The following is a 21,975-nucleotide window of genomic DNA, read 5'->3' on the forward strand; positions in this document are numbered from 1 at the left end:
AGACCATTCTTTCTGGTGTCCCCTTTGTTGCATTTCTAAGAGCCCGTGTAAGCACTATGGATCCTCCTAACACTTGGACACTTAAAAAACTTTGCTGATTCTGTTTGTCATATTAGTTGGGAAAAACCCAATTAAAGTGTTTGAGTAGACATAAATCCCTGATGCTTATAGTCTCTGAAGAATACTCAAAACTAGGAGAGTGAAATAAAAAATAATATCATAACAAAATTCTTCTCACCTGTATTGTGACTCTTAATATACATTTATACATTTTTGAAAGATGTTATCATTATTACTATGGAGTCTGAAGCCACCTGATCAAAACACAATGAACTCAAATTTTGTTTTGTTTTGTTTTGCAGCTTAATCATTAAGGCTACATGTATGGAGAGATATGTCTGTGTCAAACCCTACATGTTTTCATGAATATTTCTGGAAAACATTGTCTGCACAAGATAGGAATGTAACAATCTATAAAGTGGGATGAGCTACTGAACACCTTTCCCCAGCAGATCATCCCCATGCAAGGTTGTCCCTATTTCTGTGTATGGTGCCATCCAATCCTCATGATCCATTCTCCCCACACACCCTGCTCCACATCATATCAGATGCTGTTGGCATTGTTTACCTTCTGCATATCTGCACTGCTGCTGGCACATGACCTAGCTGCTTGGAATAGCTCACTCTGTCTTAGCTTTCTTGGTCTTCTTACGCTGCAGTTATTTTCATGCTGAGATAGAAGATCAACTCCCCTACCATGACACCTTAATGACCCTTTCCTGTATACCTAAATTGAGTCTTCATTTTTCAGGTGCTGTGCCCCTCTGGCAGGCTCTGTTTCTGGGGCTGTCATTCCATGACATTGCCTTCTGTCGTTCATGATTGAAGTACCATTTGGCCTTCCATCCTCACCTGCCTGGAAGGCTGGGCTGCTCATCCACTAGAGCGATGTCTTCCTTCGAGTCCCACATTCCTTTTCTCGTATGATTCATCTTCACTTTATTCTACCTTGCCCTAGTAGTTACTTTGTGCTGTGTGCTTCCCCTTTGCATTGTTATTCATGTTATTCAAGGCCTTCCTCAACACTATATTCATTGCATGCTCCTATGTGTTCTAAAGTATTTCTTGATTAAATATAAAAACTTTTGGGGGGAGTTGAGGTAGAATCTCACTCTAGCCCAGGCTGACCTGCAATTCACTATGTAGTCTCACGGTGGCCTCCAAATCACAGCAATCCTCCTACCTCTGCCTACCTAGTGAGTGTTGGGATTGAAGGCATGTGCCACCACGCCTAGTCTAGAAGAACTTTTTACGGAAAACACTGATGCAGGTTGTATTTCTCCATAATGTCTCTCATGTCACAGATTGATACTTCCTTATAATTATCCAACATGAATGCTTAAGATTGACTTTCAGGGGATTTTCTTGGCAATCTCAAAGTAGTAAGAGCCCCTGAAAACTCAGAGTTACCCTGTCCAGGATCCTCACATCTGGCTCCAGTGCAAGGTAGGTCATGAGCCAGAGTGATTGGAAAGCCCAATTTGAAGATCCCTCAAGGTCTGAGGCACAGAATCAAGTCCAAGCCTGGATCTAAGGATGACATGACACCCCCTCACTTCCTTAAATACATCTGCCTGCACTATATTTCCTTCTAACTATCCTATATTATATGATAATATAGGATAACTAGCTTTCATCTACATTTTACTCAGTATCTTTAACCCAGTCTTTTCTATAGGCTCTTTTCTATATCATTTCCTCTCTCTCCTGACTCAACGCCCTTCGGTGGTGGCCACTGTCATCTCTCCTCTTAGGTGTTGCTGCACGAGCTACTCATGTAAATAGAAGGCACTTCCCACTGCCAATGGCAGCACACGCACCCTGGGTGCACAGAGTCACTCTCACTTCGCTGCACAGATGGCATCCGAGGACTGTTTAATCCTTCCACGCCAGGAGTCGGCTTTTCTTGGCATGAAATTCATTGCTGGCAATGGACACATTAAAACTGCCAGTACCAGGGAGCTAAAGGTTCCCAATGTGTTACTCAGAGGAATTATCTGGGAGGGTGATAGCTAAGGTAGGCAGGAGAAAGTGAGGCAAACGCATTGACGGAATTGTCTCCACCGTGTTTTAAGTTGCTTCCTCTGCTCCCTCGGAACATGGAGAACTGAATCTGTGTGGAGAACTGAATCTAAGTGCCTATTTTTGGTGCACAGCAGGCTTTAGAATAAAGCTGCCCTCCTTTGTTTTTTAAATGAGCCTGTGCTTTTGTCTCTGGCAAGAATATATTCAAAGATTCTATTTTCCTCCAAGGCCCCAGCTGCCCCTCTGGACCCCATATTTTACTTCTTTTCTTTCCCAGGTTTCTTTTCTCTCCCTCTCTCTCTCTCTCTCTCTCTCTCTCTCTCTCTCTCTCTCTCTCTCTCCTACCTTGAAAAGACAAAGACATTTCAGCAATTTTTTGGAGGCTTTCATTTATGCTGTGCATTTCCATGGGTCAGGAAGAGGAAATATTTTCACAAAGATTCCCACTTTGTCTGGACCAGTAACTCAGCGCATTGAAACCAGGAATGCCCAAAGAGTCCCATAAGTAAATCTATGCTCCCAGCTAAGAAGCCATTGATACAGTAGCCAGAATTATACACTTTGGAATAGAGCACAATTTTTAATATTCAGATGAGAATAGGGTTTAGTATTAGGTCATTAGTGACTATATTTGGGAGCCTTTAGAGGAACCTCTCACTAAGAGGAGCCCCACCTTGTGAAGGGAAGGTCCTGTTTTCTGTTGAGGAGGTGGAGGAGCCACTTGTATAGCTGAACACAAGGAGCACTGGTACTGGGAGAGTTGTCAGCCTGGGCCTCCATTTACTGTAGCTTCCACCAATGGGGCTGAACAGCCAGGAGAAATACTCTTTTCTATTTTTTTGTTTAGTTATTTTTTACGTGTATATGTGCATGTGGTGTGCATGCATGTATAAATGTGTGGGCACAGTGTTTCTGCATGTGGAGGCCAGAGATCAGCACTGGGTATCTTCTACTATTGCTTTTCATCTTATTCATTGAGGCAGAATCTCTCCCTGAGCCAGTGTTAAGAGTAGCTGCTCAATGAGTACCAGGAATTCTATCTCCATCTTTTCAGTTCTGGAATCATGTATGTGCCTCACTATGCCCAGTATTTTTACTTGTATCCTGGGGATCAAACCCAGGTCCACATGCTTGCACAGCAGGCACTTTACCCATTGATCCATCTCCTAGTCCCTCTTTCCTCCTCTTTAAAAGCTGCTATAGGGGCCAGAGAGATGTCTCAGTGGTTAAGGGACTTGTCTGCAAAGCCTCATGACCTGGGTGTGATTCCCCAGTACCCATATGAAAGCAGAAGCACAAGGTGGCACGTGCATCTGAAGTTCATTTGAAGTGGCTAGAGGCTCTAGTGTACCCATTCACCCATCCACCCATTCTCTCTCATCTCTCTGATAATAAATAAATAAAATAAATAAATAAAATATTTAAGGCTGCTATATAAATTAGGAGATCTTGAGACTGAGGTTTAACTTCAATAGAGTGACATCCTCAGTGACTTGTAAGACTGTTTGGAGATTACCACCCGCGTACTGCCAGGTGAGAAGGCAGAGACCCCTTTTAAGGCTACAGTGAACTCATAAAGGAAATCCCTAGAGCCTCAAGGACAAGCCTAAGCAAAGGACTAGTATATTCTTATCGAAATATCTTCCCTGGAGGTAGTCTCAGTGCATAACAAGCAGAAATGGCCATAGATATGAGCAAAGAAATCAGATATTCAAGGAGGAAGCCCTCCCAACCAGTGACAATAATCACACAGTAGTGTAGCCATCTCAAGGAGTATATTCCTGATGAGCATGGATTAACAATTTCTCAAATGGTCATTGTCTTTAATTAGAGCCCCCAAAAGACACAACCACATAGGAGACTTCCCTTCAGTCATTCAAAGTGCTTGGTGTTTTTACTTGTTCAAAAATTTATTCCTTGGAGGTATGGAAGAAAAATAAAAGAAAACTGTGAAAGAGAAATAAAAGAAGGTGATAACACATTTGAACTTAAATGTGACATGGTATCCAATGTTTATGAAAAGACTAATGGCTTCCAAGTTGTAACATAGAACCTTAGGAATACTACATAGGAAGCATGTAGAAAGGAGAAAGGAAGTAAGGAAGTCAGGGCTTCAACTTCCTTCTCCCCTCCTCCAGAAGGCATGTTCACTTCACCCAATCTTTTTCATTCATGTACTGTTTCTATGACCATATACTCTTCTACAAACTTTTTATGAATTATCAGTTTCAATTCTCTCCCCAAATTCTCTAATTACTCTAATTACTTCCATTTTACTGACAGAGAAACTGAGGCACTAAAATGTCAAGTAGCATATAGAGCTTGAGGGTTAGGAAAGAGAGAGGACACTATCTGGATCCAGGAGAGAAGGATGAAGGAAGATAAATTGAACAGAGAGGCTCTCAACAGGTTACAAGGAGCGGAGGGAAGTGCAGACAAAAGACAGAAAATGGTGGATACAGTGGCTTTCCGGAGACTTGTGAGAGAGGTCCACCAGACTGAGGGATAGGCCAGAAGACAGGATTTGGAAAGAGCAGGCCAAATGGTGACCAATAAGGCAGGACATAAACTGGTAAGGGATAGTCTTGTGAATACACATAGAAGTACAAGATCAAGGGCAAGAGGAATGGGGCCTCGGTCCTGAGCCTTGCTGCCAATAGAAGAGGGCAGCCTGGAACACACAGAAGGGCTGATTTAACTTGTAGAGGAGATTTATTTTGCATTTTGCTCAAAATTTGATAGGCTTTTGGCAAGTGTATGAAACAGTCATAGATTTGGCAGTCTTCTGCTAGCAGATTTGAAATGTTCAATCCTTAAGAACTGCTGCATCGTTAGGTTATGCAAAACAGGGTGCAATTTTGTAAATATGCCATCTTGTACTGATTTGACATTTGTTCTATTATCCCAGAATATGCCAAAGGGAGAGAGACCTTCAGATTTAAGCCAAACCTTAACTTGTTTGTGGAGTGCTGATAAAATGTTGACTGCTGTGTGATCTTTAAAGCAGCCAGTGTTGCTGGTGAGGCCTGAGGTAGAGCCCCCCGACGGGAATGGTGGGAGCTCTTTCCTGGCATCTCATGGGTGCAGTTGTTTTCTAGATGTAAGCAAGTATAACATCTGATAGAGTGGGTTGGATTTATTTTTTCCTTAAGTGTTTTCTGTGGCCTCTGCTGTGGCATTAATGATGTTTCCCCAAATGGCATCATTTAGTAATATTTATGCATCATTGACTGCAAGAGGACACATGGAGTAACCTGGTAAGCCCAGGGAGATAATTTACTGAGTTGGGAGTGGTAGTTGTTATCCTTTAGAATCCAGTGACTTTGCCCATACTACAAGAGCCTGAGGTTAGTGATGATAGTCAGGGACATGGGCTTAGGAGTGGGAAAGACCTGTCCTCAAATTCTACTTCCTTTATTCATCAGCAGTATGAACTCAGTTTCCTCATCTGGATAATGGGAATAATTAGATACGTCTTAGAGTCACAGAAGTGATTATATAGGATACCCATGACTCTACAAAGAATGCTTTAAAACCATGGCAGCTGCCACCAAGGAAGCAACTTGCCTTTATGGTTTCTCAATGGCAGGGGTAGCTGAGAAATTATTATGCCGCCTGTTTCTCACAGCACTTCCTGACTTATCAGCTCCTTTTCTTTTATTTCAAAATACAAAGATTTATTTGTTGGAAGGTATCTGAGGAACCAGCATGATCCAATAAGCAGCTACAGATGGTTCTTCTTGGGGATTGAAGGAAAAGCTCCTCACAGGGATGCTGTGGAACCGGCACTGCCACTGGACCAATCGTTCACTTCTTTCTGCCAGACTGTTGCTGGCAGCAGGGCTCTCCGGAAGTTTCTAGCCTCAGGAGAGTGCCAATTGCACCACCATTGCATCCTTGCCCATTTATCACTCTAAGCTTCCTTTTTAGTCATTGGTGATAGACTATTCGGCTTCTAACTTAGTCATCCATTTCTTTTTAGTTCTGTTTCCATGGATAGGCAAGGGGAGATGATCCTATTTGGGTGAATTAAAATAGCGCAATTAATTTTTTCCTGATATTAATCATAGCTTAAAGAAACGAACACACTTCTTTCATGGGAATGCTACCCTCCCAGCTTGGAGGATAGCACAGAGTGGACACTGGAGTCAAAATGGAAAAGCCAGGAGGCAGAGTCTGGTAGGGAATGATCAGTCAATCTATTAGTGCTCTAGTGCCAAAGCAATGCAGTTGCATTCCAGAGGGCATGTGTTCTCTGAAGCCTGAGAGTCTTAGAGGGTTTTGCTCCTTGAGGCTGCCTCCTAGAAATGTCCCTCTGGAGGCTTCTCCCAGGGAACGGGGAAGTATGTGCTGGAATAGCACACTTATCTTGCCATTGTAGGAGAAGCTTTTGTTTTATTTTTCTCTTGCTGCATTAAAGTATTTGTCTTTCTTTCTTTGTAGTGTAATATTGTTAATGTAAAACAATTTGCATCATGACACTTTTATCACAGTTTTCGTCTTTTTCTCAGTATGTTGCATTTCTCACCATGTCTAGTTCATCACAGCTACAGTGTGTACATCACAACATTTATCTTAGGCTCAGGGTTTTACTTGTTTATAAAAATTGTCTTCTTTCAGCCTGTATTCACTCCATTTAAGAAAAAAAAAAAAGGCAGCCAGAAACTGTTTTGGTCCAAACTCCAGTAGTTATCACATTCCTTGCTAGCTGTCCTGTGTATTTATATGTCGCGTAACTATTACTCTATGTTTCAATGACATTTCTTCATTTCATGGCACCGGAGGTTGTAGGAGCAGCTTTTATTGTGCACACTGCCAAACAAGGCAGATCCATTAGGTTGCTGGAGGTGAGATGAGGTGATACAGTTGTATATCTGGGTCAAGTCTGGGTGTTGATATTCACTTTTTTTTTTTTTTTTCTGTGAGCAAAGGGCTGGATTTAACTTGGGGAGAAGCAAAGTGGCAGAAAGTCAGCACAAGCTAAGAGCATAACAGAAAAGATCACTATGAAGGTCATTTAAGGAGGTCCTGCTACTCAGAAAATTATAGCCCCCTGAGTCTTTGTCTTATCTTCTCCCATACCTGGCTTTGATGGGTGCAAAACAGTGCCTTATGGTAAGATTTAACTTGACCTTTTATTCTCTGAAGGGCAGAAAATTGCTCAGAGTTCTTGCTACTTTAGGCAACATATCACCTGCAGTCAGGAACCATGCCATCTACATCTCTCAGGGTTGTTCAGACCACTCCTGCTTATTTTATTATTTCAGTATGAGAGGACATGGTATCCCAGAAGTCATAGTACCCCTATTACTAGGTATCTCAAATTCCAGGACAGTGAGTAAGTTAAAATTTTATTTTTTAACTGTTTCTTTGCATGGGAGACAAATCATAGGCAGCACAGAATTTAAGAAATGACATAGAAACATAGAAAGTAAAGGAATTTTCCCTACTGGATTTGTTCCAGCTCTGATACTTTCTTGAGAGAGATAGTAGGGCAGTTTACTTACTTTCTGAATTGAAAGCAAGTTGATATAAACCTATCTCACACATAGGTGTAGCTCCTTTGGGATGCTTTTCACAGTGGCAGGCACAGGGCAGAGGCTCAAGGAATGGTAACTATCATAACTAGTGACATGGTGTAGCCACAGGAAGTGGGCACAGTTTCCTAATAAACTTCAGAATGAGAATATTTTATTTTGTCTACTTCAACTATTTCTACTTAGCTGTACAAAGGTAGGACTAAATATAGTGAACAAAACCAATGTCTAAAGCTTTCTATTTATTTATATGACTGATAAATTATATTAGCACTGCATTAGATGTTAAGGATAATGAACAATATCAACAAATTCTTTTCCCTGTAGATCTTATTTTTTCAGTTGAATACAAATAAATGTTGACTGAATATATAAAAATCAATAGATGAATAAAAGATAGCTGCATTGGATGAATGGAAAGATGAATGGGTAGGGTCATATATAGATATATTTATTGAACCTTCTTACCACATAAAAATTTTCTCAAAACATTCATGAATACATTCTCAATTTAGACTATGGTCATAAAAAGTGGTACTTAGCCTGTGTAGATGTGAATGCACATTTACTTTGATTTAAGCAGGACAGGGGTATCCTTGGAGTCTCAGTCAATGAACATCTTCGGTAAACTTTGCCCCTTAAAATTGTAGCCAGTGCATCATTTTCCAGAAACACGTGTCACAAAATTGTCAAATCAGCATCACTAATTTACTTTTAGAAAATGCTGGAATGAAGAGATGGCTTAGCAGTTAAGTCATATGCCTGAGAAGCCTAAAGACCCAGGCTCGATTCTCCAGGTCCCACAGAAAGCCAGATGCACATGGTGGCACATGTGTCTGGAGTTGTTTGCAGTGGCTGGAGGCCCTGGAGTGCCCATTCTCTCTCTCTTTCTCTCTCCCTCTCTCTGTCTCTGTCACAAATAAATAAATAAAAGAGATAAATTATTTCAAAGAAAATGCTTCTACCATGTCTTCTGACTCCTAGGAGGAGTGAGTTGTACAAAAATCAAGAGTGAGGATGCAGTACACATTCTAATTGCACAGCTCACTGATACCAAAGCAGAGTGTAATCTAGACACACTGTAAGTGTGCCCTCATATCTTCCTTTCAGACCACCAATAGGTTTTAGCTTTGTAGACATAGATTGCCCCATAAACCATGGATCTTGAATCCTGTGAAGTTTCACAAAGGTTCTGCAAGATTAGCTGGCTGCATCTGAGCTTACAGAGTTACTTCCACCTCTTCCCCATCCAACCCATTCCAGGGCAAGCAAAGCTGAGACCAGGTCACTGCCTTACAATTTCTATTTGGTATCTGTACCTTCATCCAAATGTTACAAATTAAAATCCCATGACCTATGTTATCAAAGGCTTTTTCATACTAGACCCCCTATCCCTTATTCAAGAAGCCCTGACTGTCTTGGGATAAAAAACTGTCCTTCCAGTCTTTTATCCTTTTCTCCTGGCTGTCTTGGGAATGATGGCCTTCTATCAGCACTTTTTGCAGTGTTCACATTAAGGGAAGCAACAAAACCCCACTGATTTTCTGAGGCCATTCTTGATCTCTTTCACCCCTTTTCCCTCCCATATGTTGCATTTGCTTAGGTTTTAAACATCTGCTCACAAAGAGGTAATATTTGTTTTTCATTCAAAACCTAGCAATGTGGACCAAAGTTCACATGACATATTGCAGAGTATGCTTAGTTGCCAATGCTATGTACAGGCTCTTTGAAATGTAGCATGTATGGCACCATGTGACACATGGTTGCCATGGTAATATACTTTTTGGCTGAACTACAACAGAAGCCCATGGAACATACATTGCTAATACGAGACTCTGCCCTGTGCTAATCTATAGGACACAGCCAATCTGGGATCTTGGACTCATGGGTTTTGTGTGCAGCTCAGGAGACAGGTGCCCTCTTCTTGCATGTACAGGGAAGATGTGGCATCCTCGCTTTCCAGTCCTGTCTCCAAGGCACAGGGCATGCTGTACGTTCTGCCATGCATGGAGACAGCATTTGCTTGAATATCGGTTTGCTGTATTTTGTATCAAAGGGGGCCCCAGCTGAAAACATTTTATTTTGTAAACTGAAGTGAAAAATCAGTTTATGGCAGATCCTTTTTTGAATAATGACATTCTTTTTCCCAATTCCAGAATTCAACAGTCATGAGCAGAGCTGAAAATTTTAAACAAGTTGAGTACCTCCTTATTCATGGAACAGCAGATGGTGAGTTTCAGTTAATTAGACTTTTTAGTATCACAGACAGGTTTGCAATTTCACTACTGACAAAACAAAAGCATGAGGGGCAAGACTGTTACATTTACTTCAATAAAACAGTGTTGCTTTCCACAACTCACTTGTCTTGGGCTAAATGGGATGCTGAGTCCTAGAACTTCAAACAATCCTTTTCTTCTTGTGACTTTCCCACCCTTTGGTACTGAAAACTTGAGAGGCTATTAGCTATGTATTCCTTTTCTTTCCCTGCAGATAACGTTCACTTTCAGCAATCAGCTCAGATCTCCAAAGCCCTGGTGGATGCTGGTGTGGATTTCCAAGCAATGGTACAATAAAACTGTGCAGGGGGAGCAGAGTGTCTAGTGGGGTCTGGTTTCCTTGTTGGGGGGCCCTTCTTCTCATAGAAGCCCCACAATAGAAGAATAGAATTGAGAGGTTTTATTTTTCCAGTGTAAAGTTGGAGCCATGACATCCTTCCGTCACACACTGAGTAATATTAGAATGTTTAGGGTTGAGAAGCAAAGTACTTTAGATCTATGGAGTGTCAAAACACTGCTCCTCATTTCATTTGATTATTCAATCTCTCCCTGTTTTGATTTGAAAGTAGTCATTTATTCCATAAATGTGCAGCAGAGTAATTCTAAAGTGAAATCAGCATGATAAAAGCTCAGCTCAAATATGAAAATCTATTTCTGTTATGATGCATCACTAGCCATTCTATCAACAGTGCAATATTAGTAATCAGCACTTTTCAGTTCTTACAGTTTACTGCCTTTTGTTGAACGACTGCAGGCTATAAACAATTAGGCTTCCTTTATAAAGTCAGAAATAGCTACAGCTATTATTGCCTGTAGAGAGGCTGTTTCTAAGTCTTAAGCCTAAGTCTTTCTGTATTAGAGATTTTCAGAGGAAGAAAAAAAATCTATGCATGTAAGTACGTACTTATGTACATACATACATGCACTAATAATACTATTGTGTAGAATACCACTTTCCTATATGTTTGAACTAGAGAAGTTTGCTGTTCACACTGTAACACATGATTTTCTCTGCTTAGTTCCAATAGTACCTACTGTAACAAGTCAGACTGTTTTATACAGAGAAAACCTGACACCTAGATTCTTATAAGAGGTCACATTCAAAGTAAAAACTTGTGCTATTTTAAGAATTTTTTAAAAACTTAATTCTCCATAATATATGCTTGTCTAGCAACAACTTTCCAATTATTTAAAAAGATATGAGCTGATGCATTTCTGCCTCAGGTCACAGACTCCTTCTACATAAATGTTAGACATACTGATATTTTAAATGCCAGCATAAAATATAAGTGTTGGTAAATAATACATTTGACTTTTGACTTCACTTATGTTACACATATAGCTCTTAATATTTGAATTTATTTTTCTAGCTCTTTGAGGCATATATTACAAAATGTTTATAAAATTTATTTATTTTAATGCAGGTTATCTTACTAGAGTGTAGAGAAATTTGACACTTTCTAGCACTTAATTAAAACAAGTCTGTCTAGTGGAATAAACCCTCCCCTGCTTATGGAGTGGTTCTAAGTATTCTTTGAGCCAAATTTGAAAGTTGATTTGGCTATTTAAATTAGTATTTACACATGTTTAAAGTTACTGTGCAATGAAGCCAAATGCACAGTGGATTGTCTCTGCAATGGAAAAAAGGGATCAGAGACTTCTTCTGAACAACAGTGTAACTAACGTGTAACATGCCTTGAAAGCTTCCGGGAAAAATGAGACATCCTCTTTGATCATGTTTCAGTTTATCATCTATTTCAGGAATTCAAACACCGTGATTTATATATACCATATTGCTTATAAACGCTCATTTGAATTTTAAAGACTACTTATTTCATAGTTCTAACCTTTCTTTTCTTTACATCTCCAGTGGTATACTGATGAAGACCATGGGATTGCTAGCAGCACAGCTCACCAGCATATCTATACTCACATGAGCCATTTCATCAAACAGTGCTTCTCCTTACCATAGCATCTCCAAACAGCATGCCATTTACAGGTAGTGAAATAAAAAAAAATGTTTGTTCTCATTATGTAAAAGCTGTACTATTAAGATGATGATCTTATAACAGTCAAATAAAAAATTTAGGTAAACTTTGCTCCCAAATTTCATACCTATAATCCTAAGTAAGGATGTTTGCCTTCTCAACAGATTATTACATAACAGCAATTTGGATTTTCCAGTCTGGTGTTGTTTACCATTTAAAATCACTTCCACATCAGTTGCTGAAACAACAAATATAATTTATTTTTTATGAGAGCTTTGCATAGATTCCCTGAGCAGCATTTCATGTTTTGTTTTTTTTTTTCTAATCAGACTAGTCTAAATCTTGTTTCCTTATTTAAGGAAATGACAAGATATGGGCAATGATGTCATCGGGGCAGCAACAAGAAAAGGGGGAATAGTGAGAGGAGATCACAGGGCATGGCTAGGAACTCAAATCCAAGCATCCCAGCCCAACCAGGCTACTGTCAGCTCGCCTTGAGAAGAGCTGTTCACTGCCAGACTGGCACAGTTTTCTGAGAAAGACTACTCAAACAGTCTCAGGAAATCATATATGCAAAGCACTAACTTCTAAGTAAAACCACAGCAGTTGAACAGACTCCAAAGCAATGCAAGGGAAACTGCCAACAATCTAAGGCCCCCAGGTGCCAGTTATGGCTATAGGTGCTACAAAAACACAGTAAGGGTGATGGGAAAGCATTGTAAATGTGCGTTAAAAAATTACTGATGTTTCCTACTGAAAAGAGGCAGACTGGAACATATCGGCTTGCTCTGTTAAAAGTTGAAAATATTTGTATCACAAATTCTAACTTGAAAGAGACTTTGCATCAGTTTTCTTATTTCATTCCTTTGAGCATCTTAATTAAAATATTTTAACTTCTTTGTATTTTTAATGGAAAATAAGATAGAATTTTGTGTATTATTATTCTTATTCTACATACTGTGGAATTTCTCATGGTCATTTAATAAATGTACTTTCATTTTTCAGAAGTAATGAGTTACGTCTTGAATCAAACCTAAATCACACTGGCATATGGACATATTTCTTTCAAAAAGCTCTTGTTTATCTTGTTAGTAATCCCAGACTACCTTGTAAACATGGAAAGAATTCAACTTTTTAAAAATATTAGATACATGAAAATGTATGAAGCTAAGCAATTCATCAGGGTTTTATCTAATACATATAAAATTTAATTTTATACCTAACACATAGAATTTGAGAAATCAATTGTTTTGATCATTTGTATAATATATATCATATAAGACATACTTTATAGTTTTATTCCAGAGAAATGTGATGAGGGTCACATTATAAGAGCATATAATATTAATGGTATCATTGTAGTTTTGATGGTTCCAAAGAAGTAAAGGAGTGACAAACACTGTCTCACCAGTTATTTTTGGCTGACATAATTATAAGGAAAGGATGGGTTTTTGGTGCTGAACTTGATGCTGCAATGAATTGATAGCTAAGAAAAGGTTTGTTTGGTTTTAATTATGTGTAAAATAACTTCATTAAAATGGGCTTTATTAATTTAAATTTAGTTTCAAATTATTTGCTAGAAAGTGATCACAGACATGATAAAATACAGCATAAAAATCTAAAAAATGGAATAAATGTAAACTATTGATTTACTATGAGACCGGTGAATCATGCATACAAATGGACAAAAGACTGTGAAACCCAGCTTCATTCACATTACCAGAACATGTCTTTGGTTTGCTTCACCTTAATTAACTCTCAAATCCCACTCATCAGTTGAAACTATAAACCAGTATCCAAACTTTTGGGGTACTTGTCATAATTCTATTTTTAAATATTTTTATTTATTTATTTGAGAGAGACAAAGAGAAAGAGGCAGACAGAAAGGGAGTGAATATGGACTCATCAGGGCTTCCTGCCCCTGTAAGGGAATTCCAGATGCATGTACCATTTTGTGCATCTGGCTTTATGTGGGTAGTGGGCAATTAAAGCCAAGCAGTCAGGTTTTGCAATCAAGTAAGTGCTTTAACCCTTGAGCAATCTCTCCAGCCCCATAATTATATTTCTGAATGTAGTTAAAATGCCATGAGTATCAAGTCCAATCTTTATAGAATTCTATGCCAAAAATCAGCATAATACATGTTCATATCATGACAGCATTAAGAAAGCAAGTAAATACAAAATATCATTTATGAATTCATTAATCAAAAGCATGTATGTCACTTATTATATTAATTCTTATGTGAAATGCTGTACAATATTCATAGAACTTCAAAAACATGAGAATTTTTGTTCCTTTCATGTCTAAATATTTTTCCTTAATCCTGAAACAATAAAAAAATTACAACCTATATTTTTCAATTAATGAAGGTTTAAAATTGTGATAACACTAATAAATTCAAAGTAGTTACGATCTGACCTTCACAGAGCAAGGTTTACTTCCCTTGAGAGTTTTCAATTAGATTATTAGAAAAATAAGCTAAGGGAATTACCACATAAATTAGAGGTCAGCTTAACTAAAGGGTAAGTTTGAAGTACACAGTAACTAATCATACCACCAAGATGTGTAAACTTGTCCTTAGACAGACACAGCCTCCGTGGGCACATGGATGGCTAATACTCATTTTACAATCAATGAGATAGACGGCACCAGCATGCAAGGACACATGCCATAAAGGAAGGGAGAAATGGTTCACATTGCATCTATTGACAGATTTGGGGGGGGGGATGTTTGTATTTTTTTTTTAGAAAATCATTTTAAAATTATTTTTGAACATTTTTGTTAGAAACCATGCTAAAAATAATTATATTATTTCATGACTTCTTAAATAGGCATAGAACATCATTCACGTGTTCTTGATGACTCACAGCCACCTCTCTGAAGATCAATGAGCTCATCAGGTTCTATGTCATTCTGGAGATTCTGTTTCCTTTCTCATTCACAGATTATTAGTTCTATCTCTAGGCACTCGCTGTTTTTGCTTTAAGTGAGAATACTGATTTATAAGACTATTACATTTGCACAATATTTATGATTCAATAAATTGTAAATGGAAAAACATACCAAAACACAAGCATTTTTTCATAAAGTAGTAAATTTTGTTGTGCCAACTTTGTGACAGCTATTTCAGCTGTATCCAAAAATGCTTTTGCATGTATCCTAAGTGACCGGAAGTATATTCAGGATGTCTCTGAGATACAGGTGGCTGAGAATGGGATAAAAGTTAGATTTTTTAAGTATACTACTCACTTCCACATAAGAATGCTCTGAGCATGATATTAATAAAACCATTGGGAAGTTCAGTAGGAATTTATCCTCTTTCTGCATGTCACCTTTCTGTGGCAATATTAACATTTAAACGAGCGTTCAAATTAATAAAAAGAGAGGTAACATTCTTAGTTTTGGAGAAAGCTATCTTTTGGTACTTTACAAGTTGTAAATGTCAAAAAACTAAATCAAAGTTCTTATTCTACATAGGCTGTCTGAATCAATTCTGTAAGCCTGTTGAATTACTTAAGAAGTATGCATTGGGTATAGTGCAATGTGTGGTGATTCAACTGCCAAAGCCCACAATTACAGCCTTCTCTCTGCCTCCATACATAGGAATGGCTCTAGAACCTTCTGAAGACACAGGTGCCAAAATTCAAGGATACTCAAGCATCTCCTACCAAATAGTATGGCACCTAAGATAACTGAGGATTTTTCCCTATGTGCTTTTAATCATCTCTGGATTACTTATGTTACCTAATTCAATGTAAATGCTATAGAAGTGTTATTATACTATAAGGGAATAATTATAAGAGAAAAAGTATATTCATATTCAAACACAAATAACACAAATATTTGAAAATACTTTTGATCCATGATAGGTGAATCTTCAGAGGCAAATTGAAGATTAGAAGCACCACTGTGATTATTTATACTTCTCCTATCCAAATTCAGGACTATTTGAATGTTATTTTAAAAAAGTCATTTAAAAAATCAGGTAGGTTTTGTTACATTGCTAATCACAGAGATAAGAGTGACAAATAACAAAATGTACCATATTGAGGGCTGGAGAGATGGCTTAGCGGTTAAGCACTTGCCTGTGAAGCCTAAGGACCCTGGTTCGAGGCTCGACTCCCCAGGCCCCACATTAGCCAGATGCATAAGGGGGCACATGTGTTTGGAGTTCGTTTGCAGGGGCTGGAGGCCCTGGCACACCCATTCTCTCTCTTTCTGCCTCTTTCTCCCTGTCTGTCACTCTCAAATAAATAAATAAAACAAAAAAATTTAAAAAAAGAAAATGTACCATATTGATAAGAAATCATGTATAAGTATAGCATGATTCTGTTTCGTGAGCCAAAGTAAATGTCTTTTTAAGAAGGAATAAAATTCCCTCATGTCCTGCTGGACACATGATGCTTTTCACCTGAGATCAGATAAATGGGTTAATCAGCATGAGAAAAAAAAAAAAAAAAAAAAAAAACATTTAAGGGGACATTCCCCTTTTGAACTCATTTCTAGTCCCTTAGTGTGAAAGAAGTACAACTCCCTACCTCAGAGCTGCTTTGGTTGAACCTTACATATATGTGATATACAGCATTTAGTTGTGTCTCTTGCCATGGTGGCTGCACAGATTGCAGATTCTTACCTCAAGCTGCCATGTTCTCAGATCCTAGACCCATGAGGAGCCCAAAGAGCACTGATATTGTTCTGATGCTGACCTGTTTTAAAATTTGAGTGGGTGGGAAAATCAAAATGCATTGTATGCATTTATGAAGTTGTAAAAAATTAAATATCTTTGAATCTTTAATCATTTGTGTGTGTGTGTGTGTGTGTGTGTGCACATGTGTGGCATGCATGTGTGTGTCTATGTGTGAACACATGGAAGCCAGAAGTCATTGTTGGGTATCTTTCTCAATTGCATCCACCATATTTATTTGTGATATGGTCTCTCTCACAGAACCTGAGCTCACCCATTTGGCTAGGCATGCTAGCCTATGAGCCCCAAGAATACCTTGCCTCCACCTTCCCAGGGCTGGAATTAGAGTGTATTTCACTATACCCAGTATTTACATGAGTGCTAGATTTGAACTCAGGTTCTCATATTTGTATGGCAAGCATTTTACCCACTTAGAAATTTCTGTAGCCTCTTGATCTTTAATAATTCTTGACAAACTAAGCAACAGCTTCTTCAGAAACCATGACTCGTTTTGGTAACAACCTCTTCCTCGCAAACAGCAAGGCACAGAACTGAATGGATACCACTACTGCCTTATAAGCAAATACAGGAAACAAGTTGCATAGCATGTGGATATGCACATACATGTGTTTATCACTCCAAATATAAATTAATGTCCTATATAAAAGGAATTTGGAGAAACCTGTTGTGTTTGGACTTAAGTACTTAAGGGTATGTTTAGGCTATTTGACATCAATATTAATTGTTTGGTCATCTGAGAGTCATCTTAGATCTGGAAGTAATTTACTGTATTCTCTACTGCACTGACAGACTGCTAATTTTTGAAAAAGTATACTTCTCAATGCTCAGAATTCTGAATAGCAAAAGTTGAAATGTCCTTGCATGGAATTTAACATCATTTATAATGACCCCGATTTGTGTTTCTACCATTTTCTTTAGGTCTTCACCATCCTAACACTCCTCCATACTGGGTTATTTGTTAGGTCCAAATACACCATATATGCCAGGTTCTACTTACAACACATATCTTTACTTTTGTCTCATCTTTATTTAATATTGCAATATATTCAAGTTCATTTTCTTTCCCATTTCCATCCTAATTCATATGATATTTCTTCAATAACATTTTCTTCAAACTGTACCTTCCTTGAAATTCTGATCTTGGGTTACCACTTTAATCTTACCACCAACTCAATAGAAACCATGTCACATTACATCTACATATCCAGTTTGTCTTAAGAAACAAAAATAGTCTTGATTTCAAGGTTGCAGCACAATGATAGAGTACCCTATACCAATAGCAAGTGACCTGGAAGAATAGTGGCAACAGTGAGCTGCACCTTCCTATGGAAAAAAACCAAGTATCTCTAAAACAGTCTTACCAGTCATCCCTCACTACTGACTACAAGTACTCTCTGAAGATAGATATTTACTTATTGATCATATTCTTTTGATAAAACTCTCAAATGGTTGTCAACTCATTTCTTTTTTTAAATTTGAGGCAAGGTCTTACTATATGTAGCCCAGGTTGACCTTAAACCTACTAAGTAAGCCAGGATGGCCTCAAACTTCTGGCAATCCTTATCTCTCAGCCCCTTGAGTGCTATTATTGCAGGTGTATATCACCAAGCCTGGCTATTGTCTCATCTCATTGCATTGCATGAATATATAAGATAGATAAACTGAAAAACTGGAGAGTTTTCTTGCAATGATAGTAAACTAGCAAAAAGTTCAACTTAAACACAGACAGAGTTAAGTCCAGGATGGTAGAAAACAAAGTAAGCCACATTTTTAAGGCCTTTAAGAGAATCTGAAATGATCTAGGAATCATTAGTGGAGTGCCTCTATCAGACTATAGGTCAATTAGAGACATTCATATTATATTTAGGAAAAGTTTGTATGTTATTACAAAGGCAAGTCTCTAGTAAAGAGAGAAATGTTAAAGTAGCAGATTTGAGTTTTGATGCCATTACCTCCACAACATTGGGCCAGATGGTTACAAAATAATCATGGTCCCATTTTACCTTTAGAATAAATATAGTAAACACACATTTTATGGACTGCTTTACCCATACAGGTTAAGAACAAGAGGTGAGGAAGTAAAGAATTCTAGTAATCGGGAATCTTACTAATAAGCTGTTTATTAGTTGTAAGAGTGTCATTTTCACACAAGATATTGTTCTCTGGGAAAATGAGGACATACAACTTCATATACTTCTCATTATTTTATATTTATGATAAAGTTAAAGTTTGTTGAATCTTCTTGAAATATTTATATTACCACTGTTTCTAAAACTATTGGGATGTCTTAATTTATATATTATATGAAACAATAAAATGCTTTGCCTGATTTATGGGTTAATATAAAAAAAAAACAAAGACAAGAAACATTGAACACACTTTAAAATATACAAGGAAATTAGTTAGGATAAATATTTATTTCCACATAACATTTTTTAGTTGTGAAAAACACAATATCCTAGTCACATTTACATATTACTTAAACTTTGCAATAAATTACATTCAAGATATTCAGTAATTTTGACCAGGAATCTGAAATTATAAGTAAATATATAATACTACATTTTCTTATACTTTATGTGATTTCAAAATATCAAATTAACATAGGGATAGCATTAAAATTCACAAAAGAACAAAATTACTATAAAAATACTCAGAAATACAGAATTTCATTGAATGAATGCTTATTCAAATCAGTGATCAGGTGAAGATCTCGATTCACTGTGACCATTTTTAACAGAACAGGTATTAATATGTTACAATACTAAGAAACTGCTTTGGGGACTGACTGGCTTGTTAAATCATGAAACTGTGACAATGTTTATATGGAGGATCAGTATTAACATACACAAGGCAATACATCTGGAGCAGAAAAAAATTTGTTTTTTTCTTTGCCACTTAGAAATAAAAAAACTTTATTAACTGCAAATTCTTCATATAATGTTTTTGGCTTATATTATTCCATAAAAATGGCTCCTTAAGTGATATCAAAATGTTACAGTTAATGGAGGCTTTGTTGGTTTGCCTCCTTCATTCATTAGGAACACAGGGGATTTTCCATGTGCATTTACATTGAGTAGATAACTCATAGTTCATAAAAGCCACAGGGCTCTGAGTTATTATAAACTAGACATTGAAAGTTTACAAAGTTGATTGATTATCACTGATCATTCTTAGGTACCAAGAACACTATGAGATTTAGTTTATTTAAAATTCACATTCATCTAAAATGAAATGATTCTAGTGCTAGCAATGCACAAAAATCTTTAACTTCCCTTCCTCTGAATAAGCTTATGAATGTATTATTTCATATGAGCTGGAATATCTACATAACCTTCTCAAAGATTTTGAAATTTTTATTTAAAAGGTTGGTTTTTCACAACATGCACTTAGGTAAAATAAGGAAAAGAGCTTTGAAAAAAAAAAAAAAGACTACTGGAAACCTGTGTTCTTCTAACATGAGAACATGATTCAGGACTGGTACTAAGCAGTATATGACCATTAGCAGCAGAGTAACTGTACAGAAGTGGAATTTCATGTATAATGATTTAATATGTGGTATTCCACAAGTATCTATGTATATAGGTATATCTGGAAAACAATTGTTATCAATGAACAGGAAAGAAATTCAGCAGCACATTTCAGATAAAGATTTAAATTGAAAATCCCACAAAACTGTCACAAAGTTTTTTTCTAGAGCATTTCATACAATGCTAGTATTATATCATGAAGTTACAACTTGAATTTTAAGCAAATAATGTTTGACTCTTTGTGTTGTGATTCATTATAACAAGGTATGAATAGGTCTCTATTTTTAAATGATGTTAAGTTCCAATAATATATAAATTCTCAAGTATTAAATGTATCATATTAAATCAAGTAAATGCATAAATACAATTATTAAAAATGCTTTCAAACTAACTTTTTGATTTGGGTCATTTGAAAGAAACCACAAATGTTAAGCTATAAAATAAAAAGTAAGACTACCTTTCAAAATTCTTCTTAATGAAATTACCAGGCATCTTCAGGTCACCATAGTAGGAAAATGCCAAGTAGGTACATATGGTAAATATGACTTATCTCTTGAAGAAACCTATTGCTCTCATAAATATGATGACAAGAATCCCATGTTTACAATTATCTAACAGACAACAGTAACTGTGAATTCTTGCATTAGCTATTGTATCTGCTCACAAAGTATCTCACTGCTGAGAAAGTTAAACACAGAAATGAAACATGAATTACACTACTTACAGTATGAAGGTAGATTTTGGATGAGAAACAGAATTTACAATACATGTTCAAAGCTGTTTTATTAATAATTGTGACACTCTTGTCATATATATGTAAAAATAAATTGAAGATCAAGTCATAGACAAGTCTCCCTGTCAACACCTTTCCCTGAGTCAGCTTTCTTCTCTTTTCGGCTTTCAGTACTATGGGAGGGAAAGGAAAAATTTATTATTACAATTCAGCTTGGCTATGTGATTGGCTTGTTCAGACACAAAACCCATCACCCCCAAGCAACACAAGAGCTCTTAGACATTACTCTCTCATGCTGTGAAGCAGAGATAGATAGCAGCAATTAAAATCTCTGTGCTTAGTGAGCTAGAAACCAAGAACTGCAGAGAGGGGGAAATTCAAAAACAAACACTTAGGAACAACAACAACAACAAAAAAAAAAAAAAAAAACAGACATTTTCACAATAGTTCTAACAGCATGCAAAATTAACAGCATGATCTTATTTAGGCAAATGAATCACTGATGATTGTTGAAAAGGCTAGTCATGCTCCACCTTAAGGAAACCCTGACACTAGGAAGTGACACAAAATGCTTCAGTAGGTATTTCTGGGCTCTTCTAAAAAATGTTTCAACCTTCACTCCAGGACTAGATATTGTGTGATAGCTGGTGAGGTGTTACTTTCATTAGATAAGGAAGACACATCCTTCCTGGTCTGAAGGATGCTCACCCACACACTGCCGTCCAGATATCTGCTATCTTTACAAACAAATGTTCAGAGCGCTTAACAGAGAAATGATATTTTATCTCTCTCCTAGAAGAAACTTGTTCCTCAAAAAGCTTATGTTGATGACTCTCACCTTCCAACTAACTATACCAATGAACATGCAGGAAACATGCTTCTACTATGTTCATTTTTTTGCAGTATTTTTCCAATGTGTACTTTTCCTACTCTCACACTGAAGTTATTTATGGATAATTCTAATAATGTGCTCACATACATGAAACTTACACCTAGAATATATCCTTCTAGAGAGGCAAAATGCTCAATCCCCTAGTACCTCTCAGGCATGGCACACCCAGAGGCCTCTCTGTACACTGCCCCATTGCTGAAATAAACAGCAACACACAGGTAGTCTCTG

The 21,975-nt window shown here is 37.3% G+C and overlaps 2 protein-coding genes across 6 annotated transcripts in view; one reads left to right on the forward strand and one right to left on the reverse strand.

Moving 5' to 3' along the window:
• Positions 1-12,893, forward strand: part of Dpp4 (dipeptidyl peptidase 4) — an 88,864-nt gene extending 75,971 nt beyond the window's left edge. The window contains exons 24-26 of the mRNA XM_045147719.1: positions 9,779-9,851; positions 10,113-10,186; positions 11,769-12,893. Of these exons, the coding sequence (XP_045003654.1) occupies positions 9,779-9,851; positions 10,113-10,186; positions 11,769-11,870 (249 nt within the window). The 3' untranslated portion in view covers positions 11,871-12,893. The remainder of the gene's footprint in view (positions 1-9,778; positions 9,852-10,112; positions 10,187-11,768) is intronic.
• Positions 12,894-19,123: 6,230 nt separating this feature from the next.
• Positions 19,124-21,975, reverse strand: part of Slc4a10 (solute carrier family 4 member 10) — a 362,675-nt gene continuing 359,823 nt past the window's right edge. For all 5 annotated transcript variants that reach the window (XM_004651887.2, XM_004651884.2, XM_004651886.2 and 2 more), the window contains one exon: positions 19,124-21,028. In XM_004651887.2, the coding sequence (XP_004651944.1) occupies positions 20,962-21,028 (67 nt within the window). In that variant the 3' untranslated portion in view covers positions 19,124-20,961. The remainder of the gene's footprint in view (positions 21,029-21,975) is intronic.

The sequence above is a fragment of the Jaculus jaculus genome, chromosome 4 (assembly GCF_020740685.1).
Source record: "Jaculus jaculus isolate mJacJac1 chromosome 4, mJacJac1.mat.Y.cur, whole genome shotgun sequence".
NCBI classification, from domain to species: domain Eukaryota; kingdom Metazoa; phylum Chordata; class Mammalia; order Rodentia; family Dipodidae; genus Jaculus; species Jaculus jaculus.